The sequence below is a fragment of the Triticum aestivum genome, chromosome 4A, assembly GCF_018294505.1.
Source record: "Triticum aestivum cultivar Chinese Spring chromosome 4A, IWGSC CS RefSeq v2.1, whole genome shotgun sequence".
Classification (NCBI taxonomy): domain Eukaryota; kingdom Viridiplantae; phylum Streptophyta; class Magnoliopsida; order Poales; family Poaceae; genus Triticum; species Triticum aestivum.
The window spans coordinates 600,113,434-600,123,612 of record NC_057803.1 but is presented as its reverse complement, the minus strand read 5'-3'; the positions used below and the strand labels follow the sequence as shown (position 1 = coordinate 600,123,612).

At 45.6% G+C, this 10,179-nt stretch overlaps 1 protein-coding gene across 1 annotated transcript; it reads right to left on the bottom strand.

Moving 5' to 3' along the window:
- Positions 1-287: 287 nt before the first annotated feature.
- Positions 288-6,274, bottom strand: LOC123087404 (probable leucine-rich repeat receptor-like protein kinase At1g35710). Its single transcript, XM_044509405.1, has 3 exons — positions 1,864-6,274; positions 1,098-1,739; positions 288-988 (listed from the first exon to the last, which is right to left on the bottom strand). Exons 1-2 carry the CDS (start codon positions 6,251-6,253, stop codon positions 1,387-1,389), a joined length of 4,743 nt encoding a protein of 1,580 aa, XP_044365340.1. The 5' UTR covers positions 6,254-6,274; the 3' UTR covers positions 288-988; positions 1,098-1,386.
- Between the last annotated feature and the right edge of the window lie 3,905 nt (positions 6,275-10,179).

Genomic DNA, 10,179 nt, shown 5'->3' with positions numbered 1-10,179 from the left:
TATCATTGTCAGTATCATTGGAATTATTAATAAAAATGATATTTTCATTGGAAACTTAGTATTAACATCAAAATATCATCAATTTTCTGAATAATGAAATTTTGATACGAAAATGATATAAAAAATCTCCAAATGATATCTATCGTAGCACAACTATGAAACATATGACAATTGAATAAGCATTAACGTTGTCAGGAAAATGTATATAGCTCCGCCGTTGCGTGCAGCAATTGGGCTGGTGTGGTATGCTATGAGGGGAGAGTCTCACAGCTAAATCTGTCGGGATATGGCCTCAAGGAAAGTATTAGCAGCAGTCTTGGAAATCTTACTACATATGCTCTCGGCTATAAGGTTGAATGGCAACAACTTGACAGACCAGGTGCCCTCCAGCCTAATGGAGCTCAGATTGCTGAAGAAGCTGGATGTATCTAAAAATAATCTGGCAGGCCGCTGCCCGCCTTCAGACTGGACGTCAACGTCAAGGTCACCTGGCAATCCCAACCTCAGCGCCCATCCTAGCAATTCCCATGAAAACAAGACAAGGAGAATAGTTGCAATCCCAATTGCGCTCGTTTTGATGGCTCTGATCTCATTGTTGCAAGAAAAAGGGGCCTATTCTTAATTACCACAAAAATAGAGGGAGGGCTGGCTAGCTGCATTTGCAATTAGTTCCCGCTTCTTGCCCTCGCCTCGCCGCGCCTTTGTTAGCGGCGAAGACCTTGGCTGCAAACTCGGTGAAGGCAGCCTCGTCCATCCCGATCCACCGGTTCTTGTAGCAGCTGAAGATGTCCGGGTTGCCGTCGGGGCATGGGTCACCGGCGGGGTCCCACCACGAGCCTTCATGCCGCATCCCCGCATGGAACACGAACTGCCTCCATCCCATCAGGTACAACTCCATGATGCTGCTCTTCCGGTCCATGAACACTAGGTTCGTCATCTGCGCCCCGTGCGCTGAGATGAACACATCCGTCCTGCTCAACAACCTCACCTTCTCACCATGCCAAATTAAGAAGAGATCAGAAAACCATGCATGCCTAGCACTTTGCGGTTGTATATGTGATGTTCAATTCGAGCCAGTAAAATTAGGTATAAGGTACCTGATCGCACAAGGTTAGGTTGTCGGAATGCGCGACCGTCAGCACGCAGCTTGTCCCGGCCACGCGGATGAACTCCTTGTGGAACACCTGCTCGACAGCCCTAGTGAATTGTCTCTTTGTACGATGTTAAAATCAAGCCACAGGGGTTTATAATGGTGCATCAGTACAAGTTCGCTAGTTCCATATATATCAGTTACAGAGAAAACAACACTTTTTTGAAACAAATAGGTCGGTAGAGAAGAAACCGCATGATGCGGATTCGTCGCCCATTAGGCTGACCATAAAGGCACTACAATGCAGGAAAGGTAATACCAGCATGCAAATAATCAACATGATCTCCACAAGCTTTAGTCGTAGATAGCTCATCACTGGCTTGTCGTGCTGTTGGCCTGTGTGATGGACGTGGCTCCAGACACTGAGCTGCGACACTAAGCATGCAATATATTCTTCTAGCAGTCTCAGCATCTGGAATCACAAGCCTGGGGTCCAGCAAATCCTGCAGGCACACAACATTGATCTTGTTGGCCAACGAGAGGGATGAGAGAAAATCGCCTGGATGAGATCCCATAAATAGCTCCAAAACAAGCACTCCAAAGCTGTATACATCACATTTCTCCGTCATATTTTCTGTATATGCTAGCTCTGCAATTTATAGAAAAAAACAAGTAGTGTCAATTATTAGATTACATCAAACTCTACATCTGCGTACATATTTATTGTCAAGAACACAAAATTAACTAGTAGTTAAGCTGTTGTTTTTCTTTACCTGGGGCAAGATAGCCTTTCGTCCCAGCAAGCCTTGTGTGATTTCGGCCATCAATATTGAGAATTTTTGCTGTACCGAAGTCAGATATGCATGCTCTAAATTCTAGATTAAGCAAAATGTTGTTGCTCGTTATATCTCGATGGACTATTGGTGTTGAGCAATCATGATGCATGTATGCCAATGCATGAACCACATCCAACATGATATGTATCCGCCTTCTCCAGTCCAATTCAATTGCCCTTTTATTGTCCTTCAGTGTTTTTGCCAGGTCTCCTCCCTCCATGTATTCATAGATAAGGAATCTACCTTGGCTAGACGAACAATACCCAAACAATTTTATGATGTTTCGATGACGAATCTTCATCAGTGACTCGATTTCACGATTGAATACCGTCTCATTCAAGCAACACCCATCTTCTATCATATGTATCTTCTTCACTGCAAATATTTCACGTGTTGCAAGTTTAGCTTTGTAGACAGATCCATAACCCCCAATTCCTATGCAGTGCATCTCGCTAAAATTGTTGGTTGCTTCAATGATTTGCTTGAAAACATTTGCCCCATCAACACTCCAAATAGAGAAGGTAATTGCTTGCGTTACTTTATCAGTGTTCGTTTCCTTGGGTTTCTTTCTTTCATGACAAAACATCAATAGCACCGCAACAACAACAAGAGATATAAGGGCAGGAACGGTGGCTAATACAAGTATTTTGTATCCCTCCCTACCCCCTCTGCTCTGAATTGCACTATTGCAAGGGGGCAATCCTTTCACCACACCACATAACATCTTATTATGCATGAACTGCTGGACTGAAGCTCCTTGGAAGACCTTACTATCCGGTACCGGCCCCTCCAATTCATTGTAAGATAGATCAATGGTTGTCAAGCTTCTCATATATTGAAATGATGACGGGATGGAGCCATTAAGTTCATTGTGTGACAGATTAAGAGTATCTAGCATGACCAAACCACTAAGTTGGCTTGGTATTGCCCCAGTAAATGAATTTTCACTTAAATCCAATAGGTCATGTAGGTTGCGCAATAAGCCTAGCTCGGCGGGGATGTTTCCTTTGAAGTTATTGTTATTCAACTTCAAAAGGCGAAGCCTCAAACAATTCTTGATTGAGTCTTGCGCCAAACCATTAAGGTTATTTGATGACAAATCCAGTAATTCCAAACTCGACATTGCACCAATTTCTCGTGGAATGCTACCATGGAACAAATTGACCGCGAGGCTCAGGTTGAACAATTCTCTTAGATTGCCTAGTGCACTTGGAATCTCTCCTTCAAGCTTGTTTGACGAAAGATCAAGTATCCTTAGTCCAGATAGTTGCCCCAAACTTGTCGGTATTTCCCCGGCAAGGTTGTTGTTTGAGATTCTTAGCATTGTAAGATTATGACATCCTCCCCAGTGATAAGATAATTGACCAAACAATTTATTTGAGCTCATATCTATGTAGACCAGATTTGGATAAACTCCCATCTCAGAAATATCTCCTTCAATTTTATTGCTTTCAAGACGAACTCTAACTAGGCTTTTGCAATTTACTAAACTTGATGGCAGAGGTCCGTTGAGATTGTTTCCATGTGCAGTTAATCTCTTGAGCATGCCACCAGCGCACAAATCAGGTGGCAATGGACCAGAGAGATTGTTACCATCAATTTGTAGATATTTGAGATTCATTAAGCTACCAGTTTCTTTTGGAACATGCCCGTAGAACTGATTATCATTGAGGTATAAAGTAGTGAGCTTGGTCAAATTTCCTAATGTATTAGGGATGGAACCAGTGAGTTTGTTTGTGCTAAGGTCCAAGTCTTCTAGACTCACAAGGGAACCTAGCTCTCGAGGAATACAACCGGAAAGTTGGTTACGCCATAATTGCAAGGTAGGGAGCTTGGTCAAATTTCCAAAGGCATTGGGGATGGAACCCATGAGTTTGTTTGCACTAAGGTCCAAGCTTTCCAGATTCACCAAGTGACCTAGTTCTTGAGGAATGCCCCCTGAGAATTGGTTACCCCATAGGAGCAAGCTAGTGAGCTTGGTCAAATTTCCAAAGGTATTGGGGATGGAACCCATCAGTGTGTTGTTGTTAAGACCCAACACTTCTAGATTTACCAGGGAACCTAGTTCTCGAGGAACATGTCCGGAGAGTTGGTTATTAAATAGGTTCAAGATAGGGAGCTTGGTCAAATTTCCAAAGGCATTGGGGATGGAACCCATGAGTTTGTTTGCACTAAGGTCCAAGCTTTCCAGATTCACCAAGTGACCTAGTTCTTGAGGAATGCCCCCTGAGAATTGGTTACCCCATAGGAGCAAGCTAGTGAGCTTGGTCAAATTTCCAAAGGTATTGGGGATGGAACCCATCAGTGTGTTGTTGTTAAGACCCAACACTTCTAGATTTACCAGGGAACCTAGTTCTCGAGGAACATGTCCGGAGAGTTGGTTATTAAATAGGTTCAAGATAGGGAGCTTGGTCAAATTTCCAAAGGCATTGGGGATGGAACCCATGAGTTTGTTTGCACTAAGGTCCAAGCTTTCCAGATTCACCAAGTGACCTAGTTCTTGAGGAATGCCCCCTGAGAATTGGTTACCCCATAGGAGCAAGCTAGTGAGCTTGGTCAAATTTCCAAAGGTATTGGGGATGGAACCCATCAGTGTGTTGTTGTTAAGACCCAACACTTCTAGATTTACCAGGGAACCTAGTTCTCGAGGAACATGTCCGGAGAGTTGGTTATTAAATAGGTTCAAGATAGGGAGCTTGGTCAAATTTCCAAAGGCATTGGGGATGGAACCCATGAGTTTGTTTGCACTAAGGTCCAAGCTTTCCAGATTCACCAAGTGACCTAGTTCTTGAGGAATGCCCCCTGAGAATTGGTTACCCCATAGGAGCAAGCTAGTGAGCTTGGTCAAATTTCCAAAGGTATTGGGGATGGAACCCATCAGTGTGTTGTTGTTAAGACCCAACACTTCTAGATTTACCAGGGAACCTAGTTCTCGAGGAACATGTCCGGAGAGTTGGTTATTAAATAGGTTCAAGATAGGGAGCTTGGTCAAATTTCCAAAGGCATTGGGGATGGAACCCATGAGTTTGTTTGCACTAAGGTCCAAGCTCTCCAGATTCACCAAGTGACCTAGTTCTCGAGGAATGCCCCCGGAGAATTGATTACCCCATAGGAGCAATGTAGTGAGCTTGGTCAAATTTCCAAACATATTGGGGATGCAACCCATGAGTTGATTGTGTTGAAGTTCAAAGTCTTCTAGATTCAATAGGGAACCTAGTTCTCGAGGAATATATCCGGAGAGTTGATTATCCCATAGGTACAAACCAGTGAGCTTTGTCAAATTTTCAAAGGCACCGGGGATGGAACCCACGAGTTTGTTTCTGCCAAGACCCAAACCTTCTAGATTCACAAGATAGCCTAGTTTTCGAGGAATATAGCCGGAGAGTTGGTTACCCCTTAGGTATAAGGTAGTGAGTTTGGTCAAATTTCCAAAGGCATGGGGGATGGGACCCATGAGTTTGTTTATGCTAAGATCCAACTTTTCTAGATTCATCAAGTAACCTAGTTCTGGGGGAATACACCTAGAAAGTTGGTTAGTATGTAGGTACAAGGTAGTGAGCTTTGTCAAATTTCTAAAGGTATCAGGAATGGAACCTATGAGTGTGTTGTTGCTAAGATCCAGCCGTTGTAAATTCACCAGGTAACCTACTTCCGGAGGAATGCAACCAGAAAGTTGATTAGCCGATAGGTGCAAGATAGTGAGTTTAGTACAATTCACTAGACTTTTTGGAATGGGGCCTGTGAGGTTGTTGCTGAAAAAATCTAGCCTGATCAGTTTCTTTAGGTATCCTACTTCTATGGGTATTTGACTAGACAAGTGGTTTTTTGACAAGTTCAGCCCCACTAGACTCTCTAGGTGTTTTATTTGGCATGGTATTTCACCGGAAATGTTATTCCCCTGGAGCAGTAGGTGCCGCAGGTTTGGCAAGGATGATGCTAAAGCGGGTGGAAAGGGGCCTCTTATCTGATTGTAGGGAAGTCGGATACTCGTGAGAGTATGCAACGCCGTGAAGTTGAGGGCCTCTAGCCTCGCCCTCAGCCGCAACCCCCGAAGAGTGATCTCGGTGATCACCACCTCCTGGTTCCTCGCTGGATGCTTGCCGCACTTGATGCCGTACCAGCCGCATGGCCGTGTTGTGGTGTTTCCCCAAGACTGGAGCTGGGCTGGGGGGCTCTGTATGGTGGCTTTCCAGGCAAGGAGGGCGCCTGCCTGTTCTTCCAGGAGGGATGGGGGTGGTGCTGCCATGGCGTGGGGAATCGAGGCTAGTAGCAGGGCAAGCGTGAAGAGCTTTAGATGAGGGGAGGTCTCCATGGCGGCTAGTCGCATGGCAGGTGTAGTAGGTTCTTGGTTTTGTGCCGCTGGAACTCCATGGAGAGTCTCTTCTTATATATAGGTGATCTGTATTGGCGTATCTCTCACCATGGGCCCCATGAGGCGAGAGACAGCTCCACGTACGGCCGGAGACTAGCACTTTCACGGAGTCGCCGGAGGAAGAAGACGAAGACGATATTCCATCCGACGCTGCATCGATCGTCGTATGGTGCGTGGAATGGTATACGCGGAATGGCGTATGCCATCAAGAGCTGGGCTCTCGTACCGTCCATGTATTATATACGTGAAAATTTCTATATTATTCTGGACCGCTAATAATGTAGGAGTAGTATCAAAAACAAACTGTGTCCACGTAAACACAGGATATTTTGGACTGGTAAAAGCCGATTGAGAGAGGCCGTGAGGCGAGGTCCGATGAAAAGTAATCCGGGCAGATAGGCCTGTCTCTGGCTGTTTGATTATCTATCTACTGATGAAAAATACACTGCCGTGCCCAACTAGTGAGTGATATGGTTGGACTTGACTCGAGGCTAGACTTGAACAGCTACCGCCTACCAGATGGTGTGCCTCCATTTTGGCATCAAGGTGATTCAAATAATCTTTGGAATAATTCCTATGTAAGCAGTGCGCTACTGTTGTCAACATCGACATAGGTGCATTGCCAAAAACAATTGTTTCACAACGCCCAATATTATGGGCCATGCAGTGCAGAGCGACGTGGAAATGGAAATGGGTCACCACTAAAACACAACAATATATACAACCTTTGACCCATGATCAAAATATTTCAAGCAGAATTCTCGGAAAATTCACATATAACTATTTTGAAATTATTCTTCTACAGGTTAGCATCATTTTAGAACATTAATATGATACTGAAATGGAGATCATCATCAACAAATGACACTAATATTAACACAAAAATCCTAAATAAATATCTAAGTTATTTTTATCCAAAACAACTTAAATATTATTAGTCACAGAATTTTGGGCATTTTTCTGTCTAAAAGTGTATGAAACATTACATAGTAAAACCTTTGAAAGCAGAGAAAACTATTTTTAAAACTAAAAAACACATTTTGGCTCAAAGGCCATCAGAAAACATTCATATCGTTATATATTTTTTGTACATAAGTAACTTAGTAGCAAACTTGCCTGAGCGTTGCAACTAGAGACAAAAATATTATATGCTATCCAAATAAGTATGATTCAATACCCCGACATATGAGCGTCCTCTATCTTGACGCGGTGGTTGACTATGTTGCCACTGTTCTTTCTTCTCACCCTCGCTGATGATGGCCGCGACATCCACGTGATCACAACGCATTCGGCGTGGTATATCCCAAGGCTATGAGCTTGCCGCTACACGCCACACTTGTCATTGAGCCGCGCAAGGGAATGTTTAAAACATTTAAAGCAAATCTCGTCGACCACGAACTACTCCCAACATGCAGACATATAAAGACTTTGCAAAACTAACCAAATCCTAGATATAAAATACTTTTGAATTGGCAAATTGTTTTTTGAATCGAAAAACATTTTTTTAAAATTTGGAATTCTTTTTGAAATTCACGAACATTTTTTAAATGCATGAACAATTTTCAAATTCATGAACATTTTTTTACTAAGCAAAAAAAAAACGAACCAGTCAACTTTTTTTAAATTGGGGAATTTTTTAAATACACCATTTTTTTGAATTTTTATGAACGTTTTCTAAAATTGTATGGATTCCAGATTCACGAATATGTTTTTAATACAGGATCTTTTTTTCAAAATAATGAAAATTATTTTATTTCCCTGCCATTTGTTTTGAAATTGTGATTTTTTAATAAGTTGTGAACAATTTTAAAATCACCAGCATTCTTTAATCCTCTATTATTTTATGATTTTTCAAACATTTAATGACTCCTCAAATATTTTTTTAAAAACTCTCAACTTTTTAAAAGTTGGAAATACCAAATTAATTTAAATAAGCAAATGAAAAAAATATAAAGGAAAAAACGAAATTAAATAAAATAGGGGGCGTCACATCCCGCACATGGGCCGGCCCATGAACACACACAAGGGAAAAAGTGTAGAACCTTGGGATCAAACCCTAGTCTTCAGTATGGAAAAGTTAGGCGCTTCGGTGCTTGTGCGGCTTTGATATATCTTTTTTTCTCGAATACGCAAAGCTTGCGTATCATTTCATTGATAGAAGGAGTAGAATGAGTACATGGGGTACAAAACATGACACGAACGCAGGCAGGCGTGCACATGGTGCCTGGAGCAGAGTAACAAGGGATGCTCGACCCAAACAGAGAATACAACACAGCTAAACCTACCAAACCCGAGCCAAGAACGGTTATGCCAAACCAAGGAGAACTCCAACATCGTCCGAGCCAACACCGGAGACACCGCAAGCGAGCAAGATAGTGCCTTCAAGAAGGAAGACGAAGCCGAGACTCCGTCACTATCCGGTCCGGGAGGCCTGGACCTAGGGTTTCCCCTGAGCTCGAGGAGGGACGCAGCTGAAGGCCTTGGCAGTGCCTCCAAGAAGGAAAAAGACACCCACGGGCGCCGTCGCTGCCAGCACCGGCGAGCCAAGCAGGGATCTCTCCCTGGCCTGAAGCTGAGCGATCCCAAAACTGCCGAATCTGGGATCATAGATGGGGAGGACAACCTCGGTCGGAACCATCATGTCAAGGGGGGTTGGCGGGGCTGCACCTGCCGTCGGAGGGTGGCACCGCCTCCGAACCCACTAGCATTGGATCTGACAAAAAGGGAGGGCTTTGAGGCATACAGGGTATGGCGCGCCGACGCGAACCACGTGGGGGTCTTGGCGCAACGACATCCAGCAACGCCGGCAAGCAAGAACTGAAAGACGCAGATCCAAGCTGCAGTCGCCTTAACCGTCGGGACATCAGCGAGTCAAGTAAGCTGGAAGGGGCGCAGCTACCCGGTCACCGGGGTGGAGCTGCCCGATGGATAACGCCGGCAGCTAAGGACACCAGAGAAACGCGGGCCTTAAGCCACCGGGCCGGTACAACGCCAACAAGAACCCGCCATGAGGGGCCCCGAGTCAGCCGCAACCGCGTATGCATCGCCGCCTCCACGAGAGCCATGACCGTAGCGCAGGGGGGAGGGAGAGCCGCCAGAGATGAGGGCGCCGCATGCACGGGAGGCAGGCCACGAACGCCTCGCAACCGGCCGCAGACCACAAGCCCCAACCACGGCCAGCAGGTCACACGGCCGGGTGGGAGTTGAAGCTGCAGGATGTGGCGCCCATGGCAACGGCCAGGAGCGCCGGAATCGCCGCCGGCCGGTAGACTCGAGCAGCAGCTGGAGGGGAGGGCCCGAGAATCGCCGGAGGAACGCCTGGGTCACGGGGCGGCTGCCGAGGAAGACGGTGGGGGGGGGGGGGCGGCCGGCCAGAAAAGCGTGAGGCCAGGCCGTCCGGTGGGGCCCAGATCCACCGCGGTGGTGCAGCGATGTGGCGAGGTGGGGTGTTGGGGGAAGGGGTTGAGGGCGTGAGGGATCCCGATCCGCCCCGCCGCCACCTTCCTCGGGCCCGGCGCGGCTTCGCCAGCCGGCCCTTCGGTGGCGGCGATGCGGGGGAGGCCGCTGACGGGGGCTGTTAGTGGCGGCGGCTAGGTTGCCCCCTGTCGCCAGAGAGAGGGCGACGCGGGGGTGGTGTTCCAATTCCGGCTTTGATATATCTAGGTATCATCTCTATTAAAGAGCTGAACACGGCGATGACATTAGAAGGAAAAATCAAATCGTTTTCTTCACGTATGGGTTACATAGTGGGTAATTTATAGCTACTTCGAGAGTAAATTTTTAGATGGAGGAGCAGAAGCACCAATCTCTTTATTAGTAGGTAACAGATGATAAGTTAGAGATATTTTTTACCGAATTTAGAAAACATAGTGTAAACAGAA

Bases quoted from the DNA above. Each gene is read 5' to 3' on its own strand.
- LOC123087404 (XM_044509405.1), bottom strand. From the start codon at position 6,253: ATGCGACTAGCCGCCATGGAGACCTCCCCTCATCTAAAGCTCTTCACG. The intron at 1,740-1,863 runs GTAAAGAAAAAC...TATAAATTGCAG, and splicing joins GAAAGGCTATCTTGCCCCAG to AGCTAGCATATACAGAAAAT.